The sequence below is a fragment of the Grammomys surdaster genome, unplaced genomic scaffold (genome assembly GCF_004785775.1).
Source record: "Grammomys surdaster isolate TR1022 unplaced genomic scaffold, NIH_TR_1.0 125562, whole genome shotgun sequence".
Lineage (NCBI taxonomy): Eukaryota > Metazoa > Chordata > Mammalia > Rodentia > Muridae > Grammomys > Grammomys surdaster.
In genome coordinates, this window is record NW_021620409.1 from 954339 (window position 1) to 977884 (window position 23546).

The 23546-nt window shown below is 43.1% G+C and overlaps 3 protein-coding genes across 6 annotated transcripts in view; 2 read left to right on the plus strand and 1 right to left on the minus strand.

The window, feature by feature from the left end:
- Positions 1–250: 250 nt before the first annotated feature.
- On the plus strand, positions 251–10923 carry Dnajc14 (DnaJ heat shock protein family (Hsp40) member C14). The gene is made up of 7 exons (XM_028786608.1): positions 251–376; positions 876–2329; positions 5820–5926; positions 6363–6482; positions 9473–9633; positions 9722–9824; positions 9974–10923. Exons 2-7 carry the CDS (start codon positions 920–922, stop codon positions 10182–10184), a joined length of 2112 nt encoding a protein of 703 aa, XP_028642441.1. The 5' UTR covers positions 251–376; positions 876–919; the 3' UTR covers positions 10185–10923.
- Positions 10924–11398: 475 nt separating this feature from the next.
- On the minus strand, positions 11399–14553 carry Ormdl2 (ORMDL sphingolipid biosynthesis regulator 2). Of its 3 annotated transcripts, none has more exons than XM_028786658.1 (4): positions 14440–14553; positions 13072–13325; positions 12752–12903; positions 11399–11917 (listed from the first exon to the last, which is right to left on the minus strand). In XM_028786658.1, exons 2-4 carry the CDS (start codon positions 13243–13245, stop codon positions 11782–11784), a joined length of 462 nt encoding a protein of 153 aa, XP_028642491.1. In that variant the 5' UTR covers positions 13246–13325; positions 14440–14553; the 3' UTR covers positions 11399–11781. The 3 variants fall into 3 exon arrangements, with proteins under 3 accessions (XP_028642491.1, XP_028642490.1, XP_028642492.1); XM_028786657.1 differs by having other exon boundaries at positions 13072–13371; positions 14440–14527; XM_028786659.1 differs by having other exon boundaries at positions 13072–13246; positions 14440–14510.
- Positions 14554–14662: 109 nt separating this feature from the next.
- Sarnp (SAP domain containing ribonucleoprotein) overlaps positions 14663–23546 on the plus strand; it is a 55027-nt gene continuing 46143 nt past the window's right edge. Inside the window, exons 1-2 of one of the 2 annotated variants that reach the window (XM_028786695.1) lie at positions 14663–14868; positions 17399–17451. Coding sequence is in view for 1 of the 2 variants with exons in the window: in XM_028786694.1 (XP_028642527.1) it covers positions 14833–14868 (36 nt within the window). In the remaining variant the exon portion in view is untranslated. The remainder of the gene's footprint in view (positions 14869–17398; positions 17452–23546) is intronic. The other variant, XM_028786694.1, reaches the window with a different exon arrangement.

Consider the following 23546-nt stretch of genomic DNA (forward strand, 5'->3'; position numbering starts at 1 on the left):
GTGTGTGTGGTTCGGCGTCTGCCCTTCATCTCCGCTTCAGCAGTGACAAGGAATACAGTCCGCAGGCTTCAGCTCGATTACAGCAGGACCTGCGTGGCGGCCTAGGGCACTTTAAGGGGTGGGGCCGGATGCTCTAGCACCGCCTCCTCGATTGACTCCGAGCCAGCTCCGCAAGCAAGCGTCTCGGCCAACCGCTTTTCTCTTTCCTTCCCGTCTTTTCCCCGGTGACCCCGGAAGTGGAAGTAGGCGGCCGTGGCGGGGACGGAAGGCGGAAGCGGAGCGTGAGCGGGAGGCGGAGCCGGGGGAGCTGCTCTTGTGGCTCCCCCTGGCCTCAGGCGCAGCTGCTTGAGGGGGGAGGAGTTAACGCCGCTGTTCGGTACGTCGCCTTTGCCCCTGGTACCCAGTCGGTGGGTTCTCAGGTGATCTTTTTGCAGGGGCACCTCGAAGCTCCGCCCTCAGTTTTTCCTCTAGATCTGCACGGTCCCCACCCTTTTCTGACAGATTGCGGCCTCCCTCTTTCAGGCTGTCTTTTTTTTTTTCTAAGAGTAATTCCCCCCTCCGACCACACCCTTTGCGGCACCCCCTCTTCCCCTCCCCATTTCCCAGATTGAAGATTGTTTAGCTTCTTGGGGAAAGAGGAAGAAGAAGGAAAAAAAAAAGATTTCGGGAGTAAGGGGGTTTCTGAGGTCGGGGTTGGTGCAAGCAGGTTTGTGGTCTGTTTAATTCAGGTTTATTGTTAGGTTTAGCGAATATCCGTCTCCCCAAAATTTGAACTAACATTGTCTGGGGAGTGAGTACATTGAATATGTTATTTTGAGATTGTTTAATTCTTGGTTTTATCCTTGACCATTCCCAAGTTGATATCTTTGTTACAGGCAATGATGGCAGTGACCTAAAATCCTCAGGAAGCCCCGGGGTCATGGCCCAGAAGCACCCGGGAGAAAGAGGGTTGTGTGGAGCCCATCACAGTGGTGGTTCCTCCCTCAGTACATCAGGATCCTCTGTGGGCCCCCAAATACTTTCATTCTCAGGACTCAGGGACTCGAGAGAGACTGCTCCTAATGGTACACGATGCCTCAAAGAGCACTCCGGCCCTAAGTACACACAGCCTCCAAAACCAGCCCACTGGTCAGATCCAAGGCATGGTCCTCCAAGGGGTCCAGGACCACCTAGAGAAGGAAGGTGTCCTGATGAGAGCGAGACATGTTCAGAAGAGTCAGGAGTGGACCAGGAACTCTCAAGAGAGAATGAGACTGGGTACCAGGAGGATGGGAGTCCTCCTTTTCTTTCCATTCCATCTGCTTGTAACTGCCAGGGAAGCCCTGGAGTCCCAGAAGGGACTTATTCCGAGGAAGGAGATGGCTCTTCTAGCAGCCTTTGCCACCATTGCACCTCTCCAGCCTTGGGGGAAGATGAAGAGTTAGAAGAAGAATATGATGATGAGGAACCTCTTAAATTTCCCAGTGATTTTTCACGTGTGCCCAGCGGAAAGAAACCCCCGTCCCGGAGGCAGAGGCACCGTTGTCTGACCAAGGAGGATGTTCGGGATAGTGGACGCAGAGAACCCAAGGCCCCAGGTCGTCATCGGCTGGCCCGAAAACGAAGTCAGACAGATAAGCGCAGAGGTCTGGGACTGTGGGGAGTAGAGGAACTCTGCCAGCTTGGACAGGCAGGCTTCTGGTGGCTGATTGAACTTATGGTATTGGTGGGAGAGTATGTGGAAACTTGTGGCCATCTCATTTACTCATGCAGGAAGCTGAAAGGCAGTGACCTGGACCTTTTTCGAGTCTGGGTGGGGGTCTGGGCCAGGAGACTGGGGGGCTGGGCCCGTGTGACGTTCCTGTTTCTAGGTCAGAGCTTCTTCTGTGCGGCAAGGCTATTCACCCGTATTCTTAGGGTAGTGGGTGCTTTCCTCCTCCTGGCTCTAGCCCTCTTTTTGGGATGTCTACAGTTGGGCTGGAGGTTTGTGGTGGGACTGGGCAACCGGTTATGCTGGAGGGATAAGACCGCTTGGCTGTTCTCTTGGCTGGATTCTCCAGCCTTACATCATTGCTTGACTCTGCTGAAAGATAGCAGGCCATGGCAGCTGCTGGTAAGGTTAATTCAGTGGGGCTGGCTGGAGCTGCCCTGGGTCAAGCAGAGGACTAAGAAGCCGGGCAGCGCACCTGCAGCTAGCGGGCGATACTACCAGCCTGAAGAGGAAGTGGCCCGATTGTTGACCATGGCTGGGGTTCCTGAGGATGAACTAAACCCTTTTCACGTGCTGGGGGTTGAAGCTACAGCATCCGATACTGAACTAAAGAAGGCCTATAGGCAGCTAGCAGTAATGGTGAGTATCCTTTGCTTCTTCTTGTTTTTCTTTACCCATATTTTCTGTTCCAGTTTTTAGGGAGTGTAGAGTTAAGGGAAGGTGAGTAGGAGGCCACTTTGAAGCTGAAGGATTTCCTTCCTCTGTTTTGTTTTTGAGGCAGGGTTTCACTGTGTAGACAGATTAACCTGGAACTCATGACTTCTCCTGGCTCCATCTGTGAGTGCTGCGACTTACATACTTAGCTAAGTAACATTCTTAGGAAAGAGTCATAAAGACGTTTCTCTGACTAGGAATCTGACTTTTCTCCATCTCAAGTCTTTTGTTATGAGGTCTTTGGGGTGGTTGTGGCGGCGTGTAATATAAAAGGAAGGGATGGACTTACTCTGCAATAGCTAAGTGAAGCCTCTGTACTTAGAGTAGGGAAGAATCAGACAGTCCCTTAGTTGCTATCACCTGAACAAAGGGATGTTTATTTTGTTTTGGGGTATGGTTTTGCTATGTAGCTCCAGCTAGCCTTGAATTTGTGATCTTCCTGACTTTTCTTGGGAAAGGCTGGGCTTACACATACAGCACCATGAATGAATGGTAAAGGAGGAATTTAAAGAAATTACCTTTTTTTAAACATTTATTTATTTTATGTATATGAGTACACTGTAGCTGTATTCAGTATTCAGACACACCAGAAGGAGGCATCTGATCCCATTACAGATGGCTGTGAGCCACCATGTGGTTGCTGGGAATTGAACTCAGGACCTCTGGAAGAGCAGTCAGTGCTCTTAACTGCTGAGCCATCTTTCCAGCCTGAGATTTTTTACCACGGAGAAGATCTGCCTCTTCCTAGAGAGGCAAGTGTAGACATAGTATGTGAGTGTTGAGGATGTGCATGTGAATGGTTATTCCAGGACCAGGAAGAAAATAGCTTTTGTTTTCTTGTAGTATTGGGGATGGAGTCCAGAGCCTTGTGCATGCTAGCCAGGTGCTCTCCCACTGAGGTACACACATTTTAACCTGAAAACAAGAGTTTTAAGAACAGAGTGCGGTGATGGCGCACACCTTTAATCCCAGCACTTGGGAGGCAGAGGCAGGCGGATTTCTGAGTTCAAGGCCAGCCTGGTTTACAGAGTGAGTTCCAGGACAGCCAGGGCTACAGGGCTACACAGAGAAACCCTGTCTTGAAAAACCAAAAAAAAAAAAAAAAAAAAAAACCAAAACAAAAACAGAGTATGAAAGGGAAGAAAAAAGAAGCATAAATCAATAGATATCACACATGTGCATGAAGATATGATTGGCTTTGTTAACTATGTACTTGAGAGAAATTATTATTTTTTGGCAGTGCTGGGGATCAGACCCAGAGCCTTGCTTATTCTAGGCATGCACTCTTAACTGAGCTAAAGCCCCCAGCTCTGCTATTGCTATTTTTGTATGTACAAGTAAAACTACATTATGAATATAAGTAATATGTATACAATTGCACCGGAGGCTGACTTGTACTGAATTTATGGGTCTGGATTGTTAAAACGGTACGATTTTCAAATTACCATAGTGGCTGTGTGACATAAAGAGGAATGGACACTCAAGGCTTTTCTTGACAATTAAAGGAACAGGAAGACCCCAGACTGATAACTTAGCAAGGAACTAAATTTGGTGGGAAATGCATTCCCTGGTGGATAGCCTGGAATCATCTTAGAGTGGATAACAATTACTGTCCCCCCTCAAATTGTTACTAATAGTAGTAGAACCCCTTTGTTTCACCTTCAGAACTTTTAGCAGATATCTTCTCTTGGGCAATATCAAACATTTTTGTTTTCCAACTTCTCTTGGAGTAGTTGTCCTATCCTTTATATACCCAGCTCTACCCTAATGATCTCTCTTGTTCTAGGATAGAATTTCTGTCCAGAACTTACTAGTTTGCCTCTCTGAAAGAACTGAAAGTATATCAATTTACGTCTTTATTGTGGTGAACTTACAAAGAAAAGCATGTAATTGGGGGGATGCTTATGGTTTCAGAGAGTGAGTCCAAGACCATCATGGCAGGGAGCATGGCAGCAGGAAGGCATGGTGCTGGAGCAGTAGCTGAGAGCTTACATCTGATCTGAGGAGGTCAGAGGCGTTGGAAAGAGTCAGGGAGGTGGGATCAGAGAGAGGGGAGTCTGGCTTTGAACTCATGATTTCTACTGCTTTATCATCCAAAGTGCTGGGATTATAGGAATGAGCTTATACTTCCAGCTTTGGATAAGAAATTTTGAAGTTGGAAATGGATGAGTTTGAAGTTGTAACATATTGGAAACATATATGAAGACTGCTAATAAAAGTAAAATGCAAGGGCTTTAAAATGTCAGGTAAGGTAACTTATATCTCTGTTTGTCTGGGACTAAGGAGTTTACGTATGCATGGGACTTTTGAGCTAATCTGGGATAGTTCCAGACAAACCAGGATGTAGATCACCCCAGAGCCAGACACTTTATATGGGAATTTTGTGTGTGTGAATTTTGAATGTGTTTGCACACATAAGGTGGGGTGGGGTCAGAGGACAATTTCAGGTGTTGGTCCTTGTCTCCTACCTTGTGTAGACAGGTTCTGTGATATCTTTCTATTGCTTATGTCAGGCTATCTGGTGTCTGAAGATTCTCTTGTCTACTTTCCATCTCTTTCTAGGATGGCTTTGAATTCAGGTCTTAATGCTTGCATAGCAAGCACTTTTACCCACTGAGCCATCTCCCTTGCTTCTTCATATATGTTCTTATTTAATCCTCTTAAAAATCTATAACAGAGCCGGGCAGTGGTGACACACCCTTTAATCCCAGCACTTGGGAGGCAGAGGCAGGCGGATTTCTGAGTTCGAGGCCAGCCTGGTCTACAGAGTGAGTTCCAGGACAGCCAGGGCTACACAGAGAAACCCTGTCTTGAAAAACCAAAAACAAACAAACAAACAAACAAACAAACAAACAAAAATCTATAACAGATAAAAATATTCAAGGCCATACAACTTAAAAGGAAAGCCTGGATTTAAACTCAGATCTCTCTGCAAAACTAGAGTAATTGACTATTAAGCTATATTGATTCTCCAAAGGATAATGAAAGAGAACTCTTTGATATAAGAATATCTGTGAGGAGGTGGAAAGATGGCTTAGTAGTTAGGATAGTGTGCTTGTAGGGGACTTAGGTTCAGCTCCCAGCACTCATGCTGGACAGCTGCAGCTACCCACAACTTTAGCTCCAGAAGGATCTGTCACCTCTTAAAAAAATCTTAAGAAAAAATAAGAGGCTGGATTGATGGGTTAGAAGTTGCTCATGCAGAACACCAAAGTTCAATTCCCAGGATTCATAGTGGCTCACAACTGCCTATAACTCTCATTCTTGGGGATCTGACACCTCCTTCTGACCTTTGTGGGCGCTAGGCACACATATGGTGAACATGTGTACACATATAAACAGACACACATACATGACCTGAGATGGGGGAAGGTTGGAATGGATTTGTGATGAAAATTTTCTGTGTTTTGCATAGGTCCATCCTGATAAAAATCAACATCCCCGGGCTGAGGAGGCCTTCAAAGTTTTGCGGGCAGCTTGGGACATTGTCAGCAACCCAGAGAGGCGGAAGGAATATGAGATGTGAGTTTGAAATGGGACATTTCAGGTGAAGTAAATGGAAAATCCTCTATTGGAAGGCCCTGAACTTGTGGGTGGAGGCTGTCAGGCAGAAAGAACTTAGATTTTTATTTTAACTTAGCCAGTAGCCTCTACAGCAGTGGTTCTCAACCTGTGGTTCATTGACTACCCAACAACTCTTTTGCAAGAGTCAAATATCAGATATCCTGCATATCAGATATTTATATATTTTATTATTAATATGTTATATATAAGTAGCAAAATTATAAAGTAGCAATAAAAATAATTTTTATTGTTAGGGGGTTACCACAACATGAAGAACTGTATTAAAGGGTTACAGCATTAGGAAGTTTGAGAACCACTACTCTACAGAGGCATCCAGATCTGTCTTTCTTTGTGCCTTAATACCCTCTGACTTACAAAGCCTTTCTCTTTTTAGGAAACGAATGGCAGAGAATGAACTCAGCCGGTCAGTGAATGAGTTTCTGTCGAAGCTACAAGATGACCTCAAGGAGGCAATGAACACTATGATGTGCAGTAGATGCCAAGGAAAGCACAGGTATGAACCAGGACGACAGTATAACAGCTACACTTAGGGGTTAGGTAGCCAAAGGCCTTCCTTGGAGTGTTATTGATGATTATGGATTACAGACTGTGACCCCCAAGGCTTCTACTTTTATCCTACTTCTAAGCAATTGAGGATTTAGGATTGGAATGATGGCTCATGATTAAGAGCACTTGTTCTTCTCCCAGAGGATCCAATTCTGGCTCTCAGCATCTACAACAGGTGGTTCACAACTGTAACCACAGCTCTAGCCAGACACCTCTGGTTCTTTGGGCATTTACAGTCATGCACACATACTCACAGTCACACACACATATTCACAGGCACTCATACATACTCACAGTCACGCACACATACTCACAGGCACACATACTCAGTCATGCATGCATACTCACAGTCTCACAGTCATGCAAACACACTCACAGTCACACACACATACTCACAGTCACGCACACATACAGTCACACACATATACTCAGTCATGCATGCATACTCACAGTCATGCACGCATACAGTCATGCACACATACTCACAGTCATGCACTCATACTCACAGGTACGCACACATACTCACAGGCACACACACACATACTCACAGGCACATATACAGATAACTTAAAAATGATAAAAACAAATCTTCAAAACAACAAAAAAGATTGGAGCTAGAGAGATGGTTCAGCGGTTAAGAGCACTGACTGTTCTTCCAGGGGACCCATATTTAATTCTAGCAACTATGTGGTGGCCTACAACAATCCATCATACCATTCTCAAGGGATCTGATGCCCAGTGTCCTTTTTTGGCCAAGGGCACCAGACATGCATGTGGTACACAGATGAATACTCATACACATAAAAATTTTTTTTTTTAAAAAACAAAGTAAAATATGGTACTCCTGTTCCATCCATTAAAAGAAAAAGAAAAAAAAAAAAAGGCATCAAAGTCCCTAGAACAAGAGTTACAGATGGTTACCAACCACCATCTTGGGTGCTGGGAATCAAAACTATGTCTTCTGTAAGAGTAACAAGTGTGCCGGGCGGAGGTGGCGCACGCCTTTAATCCCAGCACTTGGGAGGCAGAGACAGGCGGATTTCTGAGTTCGAGGCCAGCCTGGTCTACAGAGTGTGAGTTCCAGGACAGCCAGGACTACACAGAGAAACCCTGTCTCGAAAAACCAAAAAAAAAAAGAGTAACAAGTGCTGTCTTAACTGCTGAGCCATCTCTCCAGCTCCTGAATTTTTTAAAAAAATCTTTAAAATTATATTTACTTGTGTGTGTATATTTGCTTGCATGCATGTGTGCTTGTATCTGTGTGTACACAGAGTTGCACATGTGTGGAAGTCCCAGGACAAACTGTTGGAGTTTTCTTCTTTGGCCACATGGACCTAGGGTACTGAACTGTGGTCATCAAGCTTGGTGACACATACCTTTTCCACTGAGCCATCTCACTAGCCCAGATTTTTATAGCTATAGAACAAAATTTATAAAACAAGCATTTTCAATTTTTTAAAAAAGATTTATGTGTGTATTAATGTTTTGATTGCGTGTACATGTATTTCCCATGTGTGTCTGGTGATTGCAGAGGTCAGAAAAAGGGGATCTCCTGCAACTGGAGTTACAGATGGTTGTGAGCCCTCATGTCAGTGCTGGAAACTAGACCTGGGTCCTTGGCAAGAGCAACAGTGCTCTTAACCCCTAAACCATCTTTCCAACCCCTCAGGATATTTTTTAACTGCACTGGTGGAAATGTCAGGTAGGCCTCACATATAATGTGATGACATTCTGAGCTTTTGAGTTGGTGGAAGCTAGTGTGTATTAGTACATTCTAGAAGGGCTTGCCTAACATTCACAAGGCTATGAGGTGAGATACAGGTGGGCAGTGATGGCTATCGAAGGTGTGAAGACAATTTTCCTATAGACCTGTGATGCTCAGATTCCATCGTCAGTATTAGTTCTATTCAGTCACCTTTGTAAAATCCTTAACATAGATGTGCCTTTTTGGGGTGTGTCTGTGTGTTTTATTTTTTTTTTTTTTATTTTTTATTTTTTTTTTGGTTTTTCGAGACAGGGTTTCTCTGTGTAGCCCTGGCTGTCCTGGAACTCACTCTGTAGACCAGGCTGGCCTCGAACTCAGAAATCCACCTGCCACTGCCTCCCAAGTGCTGGGATTAAAGGCATGCGCCACCACCGCCCAGCTCCCTTTCTTTTTTTTCTTACTGCTTATTTTAAAACACACAGACACAGCCAGGCGGTGGTGGCGCACGCCTTTAATCCCAGCACTTGGGAGGCAGAGGCAGGTGGATTTCTGAGTTCGAGGCCAGCCTGGTCTACAGAGTGAGTTCCAGGACAGCCAGGACTATACAGAAAAACCCTGTCTCGAAAAACCAAAAAAAAAAAAAAAAGAGTTTACAAAGCCTTACCTTTTGGAGGATTGATAGTTAATGGTTGTTGAAAGAGAGAAATTTTCTTATATAGCCACTGATAAGGTAAGGTGCCCATGTCCCTATAAGCAACATTAATAAAACTGATTAGGTCACTCCCTACCTCCCAACAAAGAACAGGACATGAAAACGGCAATAGTTTTAAGGTGCAATGGGAATGGGAGGGAGAAAAAGACGAAAGTAATAAGGGGTGCATAGAATCAAGATATACTGTGTATATGTGTGAAAATATAATCAGAGCTTGTTTTTGTCTATAATTGTTATATGCTAATGAAACATAAAGAAAAAAATATCTTAAATATAGAAATGTGAAAGCAGAATGTGGAAGCATACCCTTGTAATAGCAACACTTGGGAGTTTGAGGTAGAAGCATGACATGTGTAAGTGTAGCCCGGGCCACACACCGAGACCTCAAAATAAGAGAGTTGAAGGCAGAGGCTAGAGAGGCAGGTATTACAGATGAATAAAGATAACATTAGTGTTTGGGCCATCTTTGACAGTAATGAACATTTGAAAAGTATTAAAGAGTTATTGTGTTGGGTTGCAGGAGGTTTGAAATGGACCGGGAACCCAAGAGTGCCAGATACTGTGCTGAGTGTAACAGGCTGCATCCTGCTGAGGAAGGAGACTTCTGGGCAGAGTCAAGCATGTTGGGCCTCAAGATCACCTACTTTGCACTGATGGATGGAAAAGTGTATGACATCACAGGTACACTTCTGACCTATAAATACTAGATCTAATTTCTTCATCTCATTTGCTATGAATGGATGTTTTTGGTAATTATCTCTGTTTGCAGAGTGGGCTGGCTGCCAGCGTGTGGGCATCTCCCCAGATACCCACAGAGTTCCTTACCACATCTCATTTGGTTCTCGGGTACCAGGAGCCAGTGGCCGGCAGAGGTAGGTGATACTTTTCTCACTTACCTACTATGTCAGTTGTATGGTTTCAGATGCCTTGCTTTCTAGGAAGTTTGGAAACTGACCCTATGTGTGGCTAAATTTGGTAGCTCACTGTAATGTTTCCTGCCTCATATTTTTTTCTCCCTCAGAGCCACTCCAGAGTCCCCTCCTGCTGACCTTCAAGATTTTTTGAGCCGGATCTTTCAAGTACCTCCAGGGCCGATGTCCAATGGGAACTTCTTTGCTGCACCTCACCCTGGCCCTGGGACCACTTCAACCTCCAGGCCCAACAGTTCAGTACCCAAGGGAGAAGCCAAACCTAAACGGCGGAAGAAAGTGAGGCGGCCCTTCCAACGATGACACCCCTTTTCTTCCTTCCTCAAATCAATGTCAGGGAGTCAAAAAAGGGCTGTGTACAGCACAGGATGGAATTTGATTTATTTTAAAATACTTTAAAAAGGGAAACATTTTAAATTGTTCACTCAGTACTTAGAGGAAGCCCATGACCTCTTCTCCCTCTTCCCCAACACCCAGGAACTGAATCTTGTTTTCTGACAATACCAAAGAAATAGGAGGTGGCTAGAGCAAAGAACTTAGGGTCTGGACCTAGTCTAGACAATGCGTTTCTGAGGTGTGGGAACTGGGGATTTCTCTGGGGTCTGTATGCCTTTATCTTATCATTTGCTCTTAGAGCAGATGAAACACACCCCCTTTTAAATGAGTGTATCTTATTTCTTAACCCATTTCAGGGGTCCCCCCCCCTTTACCCTGATATTCTAGCTAAAGGAAAAAGCATGTAGCCCTAATTTTGGAGATACAGAACTCAAGAGTGGAAACTGATTTTTTCCCCCTCTTTCACTTTATGGGTAAGCCACCTAACTTCAGGCTTGTTGTTGCAAGGATGGCCAAAATTAATTAATTTTTAAAAAGCAAATTTATGCCCTGTGCCCTTGGGTGAGGGGGAAGGATAGAGGGGTTCCCAGAGGCCCCCTTGTTAGCCAAGGGTTTGTATTTTTTTAAGTTTGTTCATATTTGTATGTACATATCTATTTAAAGCCAGGGGATTATCTTTCTATAAATATATAACTGGCAACTTAAATCTTCCTTCTCTTCTTTACCCATGTAGCTGGGAATCCTTTTCTGTTTTCTTTTGGAGATAGATCTTACTGTATAGACCAGGCTGGCCTCCAGCTTGCAGGGATTCTTCTGCCTCTTGAGGGCTAGGATTATAGATGTGTGCCTCCACACCTCGCTTGCGAGCTCTTTTTCTCTTTTTCTTTTTTTGTTTTTCGAGACAGGGTTTCTCTGTGTAGTCCTGGCTGTTCTGGAACTCACTCTGTAGACCAGGCTGGCCTCAAACGCAGAAATCCACCTGCCTCTGCCTCCCAAGTGCTGGGATTAAAGGTGTGTGCCACCACTGCCCGGCTAGCTCTTTTTTTCTTATTTGAGAATTCTTTCCTTGCTATTATCTGTGAGTGAAAGGTACCCCCTATTGGACCAAAGGAGTAGTGATTTTTTATAGTAAGTCAGCATTTTGTATTTTCTCCCAGCATTATGAGAATATCTCTCTGTCCTTGCTTATCAAATTTCAGCCATAACTGAAAGACTTTATTTTAAGAAAAATATACAGCAAAACAGAACTTGAAATTGGTAGGTTTAGAAGATGTGGAAAAACATAATCACCAGAAAAGCTGCCCAAACATTGATGGCTTCTTGCTAGATAGAGGAGAGTGGTAGGGCCCTTAACCTCATCCACCTTTCCTGATTCAGAGAATCTTGACCCTATGAAGGCTGGGCCCAGGAACCCCATTTTCCAATTTCTTCCTTCTTGGAGTTTAGAAAGGTTTATCTTATCTCTCAGGCTTCCAAGATACAGAAGATAGTGTAGAGAAGGGAAAACATTATATATTTGTTCCAGTGCCTTCCCTCAATGCCTGCAGAACTATCAACCTATCTTTCAGTATTTGTTGATTCCAAAGAGACGAACCCCATGGAACTGGGGCAGCTTCGGCAGCAGCACGCTGAGCAGTGAGGCAGTGTTGACGAGGAAGTGAGCAGCGTCGTACTTGGTGTAGAAGCTGGCCAGCAGGTAGCTAGGGAGGAAACACAGGGTGACTGGGGCTGGCCTCCCGTATCCACTCATGCCTTACTAGCAACTATTTTGAATTACTAGTTTTATTGCATGTAGTCTAAAACGATTCCAGCTAATCAATGATATTTACTATGAGGTTCAAGATATAATCAGAAGGAATTTTTAACTAGAAATTATAATTCAGTTTGTTAAGGATAAATTGCAAATGACAGCCAAAGCTGTTTCAACGTATATGACTTTTGAAGCCCTTTTTGCTTCCTTTCTCCAAGTCAGTTTTACTTTTAAGTATTAACATACAGTCTGCCTTTACCTTCTTGCTTCTTTTGAGACTGTAAAATCACTTGACTTTAGTTAGGAGTTTAGTTATTTTCAGTCCCTTCTCCTTTCCTTAATATCATGGAACCAGCAAGGAATGCTTGACTACTGTCTTGTACTTTATAATACTCTCTGTAGGCGCAGGACTTGTATACTTTATGTGTGTGTATAAACAGGTATATGTTCAAGTGTGAGTACACATGGACACCAGAGATTTTTTTTTTTTTTTTTTGGAGACAGGGTTGATTTCTGACTCTGAAGTGCAGCAATTTGGCTAAATGGGCTGGCTAGTAAGCCCTAGGGATCTTCCTGCCTCCAACTCTTCAGTGCTGGGACTATAGGTACCCATAGTTGTATGTGGCCACATCTAACTTTTACATACGTGCTAGGGACTGAACTCAAGTCCTTACCCTTTGTGGTAAGCACTTGACTAACTAAACCTTTCCCCTAACCCGAGTACCTTTTCCCCCTGGTTAGTAGAGCCATTTCTGACCCAGCATCTCCTCCATCCCAGACTCACAGGACAATAGGAGAGATGCTGAGGAACTTTCGTGAGGAGGTAAACTGTAGTCCATAGTCCATCTGTTCCCAATGTGTCAAAAGCCGAGCCTTTCCTTGGTCAGGGGTCTCAAAGGGTGTCCCTTTGACTGTATGTAGGAAGATATACATTGCCTGGGAAGAGGGAAAGGGACAGTATAAGGGGTAGAAAGTAGTCCTTTGGGTCAAGAATTATGCTAAGATTCCCAAAAGGAAGACATAAATTCCCAAACAGTTGGTGACTTTATTTTGTTTTGGTTGTGATAGACCTGGGTTGGGTACAGGGTGTGGTTTAGTGCTCACCAAGTTATGGATGACGTTGGTCAGGGTCCAGACAACAGGAATGCTGAAGAAAGGGATGCTGAGGAGAACCACATGCAGCAGTCCTACCAAGATGATGTAGGCCAGCCAGATGCCCCGACTATTCATCACTCGAGTGTTGGGGTTTACTTCGCTGTGTGCCACCCCCACATTCATCCTACCACAGTGAGGGATCAGGCAGGAGTCCAATTCAGTTTCCTCATTACCCCTGATTGAGTTTGTTCCCCAGTTGTCTCCTGAAAAGCCAAAATTCCCTGAAGTCTTGGGAATGAAAGGATTTCCCTATCATGCAAAAAAAAAAAAAAAAAAAAAAAAAAAAGGAAAAACTGAAGACTTTGTTAAAACTTGAGAAGATGCTGAAGCAGCTGGTGTGGTGGCTCATGCTTGTAAATCCCTGCACTTGAGAGGCTGAAGCATGAGGATTGTTTGAGCCTATCCTTGGCTAACGAGATCATTTCTCAAAACAAAAAAAAGGCAAGAGGGTCTTCGCAATGGCCCTGGAAAAGGTATTTGTCACCATGCCTAAAGACTGAGTTGGATCCCCAGGACCTATACAGTGGAAGGTGAGAACCAACTCCTGCAAACTGTCCTCTGACTTCCATACCTGCAGTTGTTAGCCTGTGTACTCACACAAGTGGTTTTCTTTTTTTGTCGTTGTTTAAAAAAAAAAAAAAGTCCTCACTACTATAGAAATATTGTAATTTTAACTCAGATCTTTACATTTCAACTAAACATGAAGCAGTAAGCTTAGACTGTGACACTTACTTGAAGGACCAGGGGAATCGGGAGTATTTTAATTTACTTTCTTGAAGAAGTTAATGAATTATAAAGAGGTCACACACATCCAGAATCCCACAAGAAAGCTATTCAGTTAACCAAGGGATCAATAAAGAAGGCATCGAGAGTAAAGCTACCTCTAGTCCCCATCTTTTTTCCTGAGGCTTGTCCATCCTGTCTCTCACCCGCTCGGCATTGTCAGCAGCCAAGCAGTTTCATCCCTTCGCTGAACGTGGGGTGCTCAAGAACTTACCAATTTTAACATTAGTCTAGGAAAGGGTCTGACCTCAGTCCCTCAAGAAATGAAGTCCTCCCCTTCTAGAGGCGGTTTTAGCTTTTAAGCTTCTGCTAGCTCTAAAGCCTAGTTTTCTTTTTTTAAAACCTGTTCTTGCCTATCCCCAAACTCTCCAAGTACAGAGTCCGCCCATGCTCCTCCCAGAGTCCCAGTTTCGCATGTCACTTTAAGGCTTTCTTCACGTGACCTCTCGAACTCAAGGTTGTCGTTTCGCCGCCCTTCCCAATACTCCCACCAATTTCTCTTCGTAACCTTTTCAAGTTTCACGCAGCCCTTACCTGTCAGCTTCAGGAGCCCCGTCCGGCTTGGAGCACAGCGCTAGCTCTTACACCTGTGGTCTCCAGGAAGTGGCCGACTTTCGCCCTGTCTGCGCTCTCCCTATTGGTGGAACAGAATCCGCGCTGTCCCTAATCATTGGTTGGTTACGCAATGGGGATGTACAATTGGTCGCCTTTTCTATCGTTAGGCAATGCAAACCCCGCCCATCCCTGGACCCACCTTTTCAGAGAGCGGTGGAAAGTGGCCAAGAGGCGTGAGAGCGACGCCGCCACTGACTAATGGGAAGAGCCGTTGGTGTGAGGTGGGAGCAAGAGTGACAGCGATTGGTTGGATGAGCCTACGCTCCTGAGGCGGGGGCAGCGGTGGGGTCTGGTGGAGTAAGGCGCAGCAAGATGGCGACCGAGACGGTGGAGCTTCACAAGCTAAAGGTACCGTTACGCTGGGAAGGCTGAGGTGGGGTTTTCTGGAGCCTAAATCCTACACGGGCCCTGCGCCGCCTTATTCCACGTGTTTTCCTGTCAGGCGCTTGCTTACACTTCTTTCCTGGCTCCCGTTGTAGTTTTATGCCTCCTTCCTTAGGCCTATCTTAAACTCCGTTTCTACTCAGTATTTTAATTGCTATTTTACCTGGTGTTTACCTGCTGTTATTTGTTCTTCTCGTTGTTTTATGATCTGTCACCCTTCCCTACCCGGCTGTGAAGCGCCTCCTATCTTTTATACTCCTTTTTTCATTTAATCTGCATTACGTCAGTGGTCCTTCCCCCGTGTCCCATGCTGACCCAAAATTATGTTTTTCTCTCCTGATTGATGTAGTCACTCCTCTTGTTCCAGAGCTGAACTTCCTTAGAATATAGTGGCATTGTTGCATGTTTACCTGAATATGTCTCAAACATAACCCAGAAATTGCTTCCAGTTAGTTCTCTTTTAACAAGGTGGGATTAAGACCCCGGACTCGAATTTTGAAACCAAGGAGAGGAGAGGCCTTAAGATAGGTTTCTTGGTGGAAACCTGGGGCAGAGGCATCTCCAAGAGGTTGTAAAATGGCGAATACATTAGCCTTAAAAGTTTTTCGAGTTTTCTCAGGAGGTTCTCGGCGTTCTGCCCTCTCCTGACTGTTTTACCACTAGAGAGAGAATGTGTAGGGTAGATAACTGTAATATTGGAGGTATATGAAGTATGTTTGGAAATCTTAGGATTTTGCTTGTCCTGTTTATCTTTGGGAAGGATCCCAGCTCTCTGGGTACGCGCCCCCCCACCCCCCGGTCTAATTTTGTTTTTTTTTACGTGTGTCTGTGTGAGTGTATGGTGCATGCATGCTATTGGGGGTTAGAAGAGGGTGTTGGATCCCCTGGAGCTGGAGTTAGAGGCAGTTGTGAGCAGCCTGATGTGGGTACTGGGAGTAGAATAATTTGGGTCCTGAAGAGCAGTAAATGCTCTTCACCACTGAGCCATCTCTCCAGGATGCCTTAGTGTCACGTCTTGGTGACATTCTGAACCACAGGACCCATTGAATTGTACGTTTTGGTAACCTGAAGTACTTTTCTTGTATTTAGACTTGCCCTTCAATTATTATTCTGTAAGGACAATAATTCCTTTTAAGAAGAATTAAGAAACTATGTTGATTATTGTTTGTGTTTCACAAGTAGCTTTACTGTTAGTTGTTTTGGTCACCTTATTCTGGGAATCTTGTACAAATCAAACTTAATAAAAACTGAGAACTGTTCATTCACTCTTTCTTCACTGAGGCAGGATCTCACTCTGTAGCTTTAGCTGGCCTGGAACTCAGAGATCCTACCTTTCTGCCTCCCAAGTGTCAGGATTAGAGGCATTCACTGTCATGCTCAGTTTGGTTTTTTTTTTTTTTTAATAGTTGCTTTTAATTATTGGATTGTGATTTTTAAAAAGATTTATTTATTTTATGTGTATGGGTATTTTGTATGTATGTATGTCTGTGTACCTGCAGAATTACAGATAGTTTTTAGTCTCCATATATGTGCTGGGTCCTCTGAAAGAACAGTCTGTGATCTTAACTTTTGAGCCATCTCTCCATCCATGAAAACGTTTTTTTTTTTTTTTTTTTTTTTTCCTTAAAAGTTAATAATTGGGCCTGGAGAAATGGCTTACTGGTTAGGACTCTTTCTTCCAGAGGAGTTTGGTTTCCAGCACCAAAGTCAAGTGGCTCACAACCACCTGAACACACCTGCTTCAGGGGACCTGCTTTTTTCTTCAGGTGTCTTCAGGCACCTGCTTCTGTCACACACACACACACACACACACACACACACACACACACACACACGGGCAAAGAAAACTTTTTTAATCTTGAAAAAAAAAAACCCTTAAAAATTGCTGCGTTTTGTCTTCCTTTAAAATTTGTAAATGAAGGTGCTTAGAAAAAGCTCCTGTAATTTAGTCTGTTAAAGTGACATTATTGTTTGAAAGCAAATGTGTTTCTTAACTGTTGGGCTTTCAGATTTCATGACTGGATTTTTGTTATTCTAGTCGCTGTTAACTTGATGTAGCTATAATGGATATCATAAGTTTTCTAATGATTACTTGAACAAATAAGGAAAAATTGAGCAACCACCTCCATTTTTTTTAATCTGTGTAAGTTATATAGTTCTGTACTGTTACACATATTATAAAACTTACACAGAAAATTCATTTTTAGGTGAAAGATTAAAAGTGAGTGGGCTATTCGGTATTCCTGTTTGTTCCCCCTTTGAAATCCTGAAGTAAGTCACTAGTTGCCCCATGACTTTCCTTTATGGAGTTCCTCCTTTCACCATACTAGTATTTGTTACTTCATAAGTTTGCATTTGATTGACTACCTCACTTACCTAATGTTTTCTGACCTGATTTCAGGTATATAGTCTTACGAGAACCCGAGGCACTCCTGAGGGTATAAGCAGGACTTACTCTTTAATCACATTTGCTTGTTTTTGCTTTTTTCTCTAGAGCACTTCTTAAACTTTTGGAGGTCACAGATATCTTTGAAACTCTGATGAAAGGTACGGACCCTCTCCCCAGAAAAAGGCATGTACAATACTTTGCATGCAATTTAATGGGCTCCACAAAATTACCTTGTAGCCCTGAGGAGTCCATAGACCTCTGGTTAAGAACTCATATAAATTCTGGCTTTGAAGACAATGTTAAGCTCTAGTGTTGACCTTGATTGAATAATCTGACCTTTTGGATTGACTAAGAGTTTCTATTTTATTTCATTTATCTTTGAGACAGGGACTTTGTATATAGCTCTTCCAGGCCTTGAACAGTAAGGATGGCTTAGAATTCACTGTCTCTGTCTCCCAGTGCTCCATTTAAAGTCAAGTGCCACCTCTCCTGGCCAATTTTGGGTTTTTAATGCTTTAAAAAAATATATACTTCCCAAGGTTGATGGTGGCACATGCCTTTAATCCCAGCACTCAAGAGGCAGAGGCAAGTGATTGTGAGTTTAAGGCCAGCCTGTTATACAGAGCAAGTTTCAGGGTGGCCTAAGTGATACAGAGAAACACTGTCTCAAAAAAACAAAAACAACAACAACAAAAAACAAATTAAAAAGCTCTTTTCAAGCTGGGCATAGTAGTGCATGTTTCTAGTCCCAGCACTCCAGAGGCAGAAGCAGGTGAATTTCTGTGAATTCCAGGCTATTTTGGTCTACATAGTGAGTTCCAGGACAGCCAGGGTAACATGGAGAGATCCTGTCTCAAAACAACAAAAAACAAACTCTTTTCTTATTTATAAAGAGAAATTGGGGACTTTAGTTCAAAGGAAAGGAATAAGTTTTGAAGTAGTAAGGACAAAAACATTTGCATTGATATAAAAGTCCATATCAAGTGCAAATGTCTGAAAAATCTGTGGCGGTATAGTGGAGAGAGCCAACAAGAGCTATAATCGTGTCATAGTGAATCGAATACTATTATAAAATACTTGTGTTATTGAAACATGAAGTATGTACATGTTGTTGCTAACAATTTCGAAAGTTAGTGAAACTGGCTATAAAAGTAAATTGGAATGGTGATGAGAGGGTGAAGTTTTTGTTACTGTTTTTTAATCTTTGTGTGTTCTTTTGTATAAACGCATGTAATCTATGGAAGTCAGAGGACAGCCTCTAGTGTCCGTTCTTGTCTGCCACCTTGTTTGAGACAGGATCTCTTGTTCCATGCTGCCTATTTGAGGTGAGTTGGCCTCCCAGCTTCTAAGGATTCTTCTGTGTCTGCCTCACATCTCATTGTAGGAGTGCTAGGATTACATGCCAACTCATCTGATTTTATGTGGGCAGGCCCTGCTGAGCTATCTTCAAACTTTCTTCCCTTTTTTTAGGTTAAGATAGGGCTTTCACTCTAGCCCAGACTAACCTTAGACTCATGGTGATCCCTAACTCAGACAAAAAAAGTTTTCTTAATGCCGGGCAGTGGTGGTGCACACCTTTAATCCCAGCACTTGGGAGGCAGAGGCAGGCGGATTTCTGAGTTCGAGGCCAGCCTGGTCTACAGAGTGAGTTCCAGGACAGCCAGGGCTACACAGAGAAACCCTGTCTGGAAAAAACAAAACAAAACAAAAAGTCTTCTTAAGTTGTATAAGCATCCTTTCTCTGTCTCTCCTCTCTCTCTCTCTCTCTCTCTCTCTCTCTCTCTCTCTCTCTCTCTCTCTCTCTCTTCACTCTCTCCTCCTCCTGTCTCTGTGTAACAGCCCATCCCCCTGCCTCCACCAACTCTCAGGTGTTAGGATTACATGAGGTGTAACCTGTTCAATAGGAAGCAGGAGTTAAATTAACTACTCAGTCACCTCTCTAGCCTTCAGCAGTTTTGTTTCTTATAGCTATAGCACAGGTAGAAAGAGCCTGCTCTGATCAATCTGTATTCTTTGGGCACTGTTGAGGATGGGGTCTAGAGGAAAGACTTACCCAGTTCCGTGTGTATTGTGATAGCCCTCCTGATTCAGAGGCCTTTCATGATCTCTGCTGGTCTCCTCATTCTACACTGTCTTACCCTCCAGCTTCCACGCTTGAGTTATTTCTTCAAAATGACTTTTTTCTTTATTTGGTATCATATTTGCTATGGGGCAAGCACCAGTTGATACTATTTATACATATTACCTGATTTAATTCTCATAATAACTCTGTAAAGTACCTCTATATCCTCATTTCAAAAGAAAAATGGAAGCCCAGATCCAGTAATTGATTAATTTGTCCTAGTTCTTATAATAGAAAAGACAAGAGTGACTTGTCAATCCAAGCAATTTGTATCCAAATTTCATATTAATCTTCTTTAAAAATTTCAATGTAAATTTATTGTGTGTATGTGTTATGAATGTGAGTTTGTGTGTGCCGTGGCATATATATGGACATCAAAGGACAACTTTTGGGACCTGTTTCTTTTCTTTCACAGTGGGGTCAGGTTGTCAGGCCAGCATGGTGAGTACTTTTTACCAGCTGACCTAGAGGAGGGTGTTGGAACCAGAGTTATAAACTGTGATAAGCTTCTATGTGAGTGCTGGGAATCCAGTTTGGGTCTCTGGAAGAGCCACTAGTACTCCTAGCCACCGAACCATCTCTTGAGCCCTCACATTTTTTCTTTTTTGGTTTTTTGAGACAGGGTTTCTCTGTGTAGCCCTGGTTCTCTTGGAATTCACTCTGTAGACCAGGCTGGCCTCAAACTCAGAGATCCCCCTGTCTCAGCCTTTATGTTCTCTTAAAAATTTTTTTTTAAAAATATTACATTATTTTAGTGTGTGTGCCATGCCATACATTTGGAGGTCAAAAGAAAACTGTCAGGACTCTTCTTCTACTACATAGGTACTTGGTTACTTAGATCATCAGGCTAACCAGCTTACTCTGGGAATCCCTGTGTCTGCCTCTCCAAACTGGAATTACAGAAGGGTTACCATGCCTGCCAGGGATTTATGTGTGTGCTGTGGGGTTGGAACTCTGGTCAGCAGAGTTTGCCCAGCAGATGATTTACCCTCTGAGTCATCTCTCCAGCTTTCTTGGTTGTTATAAGATGGTCTTGCTATGTAATCCAGGCTAGCCTCAAACTCTGTACTCTTATCTTAGCCTCTTGAGTGCTGGGGTTATAGCTGTGTACTACCTTGACTGTCTAGAGGCCATGTTCTTTTTTTTTTTTTTTTTAAAGATTTATTTATTTTATATATGCAAGTACACTGTAACTGTCTTCAGTCACTCCAGAAGAGGGTATCAGATCCCATTACAGATGGTTGTGAGCCACCATGTGGTTGCTGGGAATTGAACTCAGGACCTCTGGAAGAGCAGTCAGTGCTCTTAACCGCTGAGCCATCTCTTCAGCCCCCAAGGCCATGTTCTTAACTGCAACATTCTGAAGTCACTGCAATCATTCTGTGTAGATAGAAGCCTTACTTATTTCTTTTCAGTGTTTCTCAGTAAAGCATGCTTTTGACTCATTCTGTTAAAAAGCTCCCTATATACCCTCCCTGCTTGCCTGCCCATCCTACCCACTAAATATATAATATCCAATCATTGTATATTGACAAGGAAAAACAAAACAAACAAAATTGAACAAACTGCTATCCCTATTTCCAAATGCTACCCTGTCTGAAGAACTGCAGAAACACAGAGCATGCCTTCTTGTTGTGAAGTTTTCCCTTCTGTAAATATTTGCTTTCTAGCGTTGTCACTTTGGTCTTAGATCTTTACTTTAAAACCAGAAAGATCATCTTTCAGACCAGACATATTTGTGTTCTGATCTGCATATAAGATTTCTAGAGTTTTTCCCATTTACTCACCATAGATGAGTGTTATGCTTTATAGAATTTACTCACCATAGATGAGTGTTATGCTTTATAGAATAAGAATATATAGCTATCACAAGAGTTGAGAATGTAGCTTAGTTTCTAGAGTACCTGCCTATCATGAAAAGTTCTAGATTCGATTTCAAATACTGTATAAAACCTGTTATAATAGTGTACACTTATAATACTCAGTACTGGAGATGTAGAGGAAAGCTGCTTAAAAGCTCAAAGTCATCTTTAAGAACATAAAAAGGGGCAGCCTGGACTACATTACATTTTGTCTCAAAAAAAGGGCTAGATAGATGACTCATTGGGTAAACATGCTTGCCACACTAGCCTGACCTTCTCAGTTCAGATCCTTAAAACCAGTGGAAAGGCTGACACAGTGGTATGTCTGCAGTCCTAGTACTCCTGTGATGAGAAGGGAGGCAGAGGCTGGAATCCCCTGTAAGCTCTCAGGGCAATGAGCCTGGAGTATACAGTAGAGTGCCAAATGTGTTAAGTATGTGTATACCATTCTACACATGAACATGAACACAAACACAAGTATTTTAAAGAGTGTGTGTCCATCCTACTAAGGCTGTTACATAGTTTATCAGAGATCTGTAATTTCAGCTGTGTATAATTGACACTTATTTTAGTAGTAACTTCTTTTCATAAAACCTTAAGGTCCTTATCTTTTTGCTTGCTCTTACTATCTATTTTCATATGTATGAGTGATCTCCATGTATGTACACGCATATGTCCTTGGGTACCAGAAGTGGGACATGGATACCTTGGAACTGGAGTTATAATGGTTGAGTATCAGGTGGGTGCTAGGAACTGAACCTGAGTCCTCTGTAAGAGCAGTGAGTCTTTTTTACTGCTGAGCCACTTCACCAGCCCTAACAGAATGTTTTTGTTTGGTTTTGGCTCATGATTCAGGGTCTCACTATGTCATCCTGGCTGGCCTGGAACTAACTCTCTGTAGACCATTCTGGCCTCGAGCTCACAGAGATCCATTTGCTTTTATCTCCTGAGTGCTGAGATTAAAGACCTGTGCCATCACACCTGACTGCTTTTATTTTTATTTATGTGCATATGTGTATGTTTGTATGAATGTACGCCATATGCATGCAGGTGCCTGTGGAGACCAGAAGAGGGTTTTAGAGTCCATGGATCTGGAGTTATAGGCAGTTGTGAACTGCCAGACGTGAGTGTTGGGAACCAAATTTAGGTCCTCTGGAAGAACAGCAAACTCTTAATTTCTGAGCCATCTCTCTGTCTAGAGATGAACTGTTGAGCTAAATCTTCATTTATTTAAAAAAAAAAAAGTGTCTGTGTTTATGTGTTGATGGCAATATGGAGTACATGTGGCCATCAGGACAACCTCTGCCATGTGGTTCTCAGGGGTAGAGCTCACTTAATCAGGCTTGGCAGCAAGTGTCTTTACTTGTCGAATCATCTATCCAGCTTTCATCTAGTTTTTGTATGATTGAAGATTTGAATCTTAAATAGGAGATTTCACATATATACCTAGCTAACCTTGACCTTTTCTGATCCTTGAGCCTCCATCTCCTGAGTCTTAAGGGATTACAGGCGTGTGCTTGTAATCTCTTTGACTCACTCTCTCTACTTATGTATGTGGTGCTGCAGATCAATTCCAGGACCTCATACATAGCAAGGACTCACTTCTACTGATCTGTCTTGCTTTGTTTGTTTGTTTGTTTGTTTGTTTTGTTTTTCGAGACAGGGTTTCTCTGTATAGCCCTGGCTGTCCTGGAACTCACTCTGTAGACCAGGCTGGCTTCGAACTCAGAAATCCGCCTGCCTCTGCCTCCGAAGTGCTGGGATTAAAGGCGCGCGCCACCACTGCCTGGCTGATTCGTCTTTTTTTTTTTTAATTTAAAAATATTTCTTTATTTTTTTCAGATTCTAATATAGTTACACCGTTTACCCACTCCCATACCTTCTTCCAAACTCTTCCATGTACCCCCTTTTTCAAATTCATTGCTTTATTTTTTCACCAATTATTGTTATATACGTATGTCTGTCTGTCTCTCTGCACACATACCTAAATACATTAGTACAACGTGCTCAGTCTGTATGATGCTACTTGTATGTGTGTTTTTAGGGCTGAGTTTTTGTTATTGATAATGAGTTTTATGCTCCTCTCTGGAGAAAACTGTTTCTCCCACTCTCAGGATTCCTTAGTTGTGTGTGTGTGTGTGTGTGTGTTTGTGTGTGTGTGTGGTGTTCAGGCTCCTGGGCTTGTGGGGGGCCCCGCCCCCGTATTAGAGTGTTTATTGTTGCCTTTGTTAGGCAGTAAACATCTTTTTTAAATTATATGTCTTGTGTA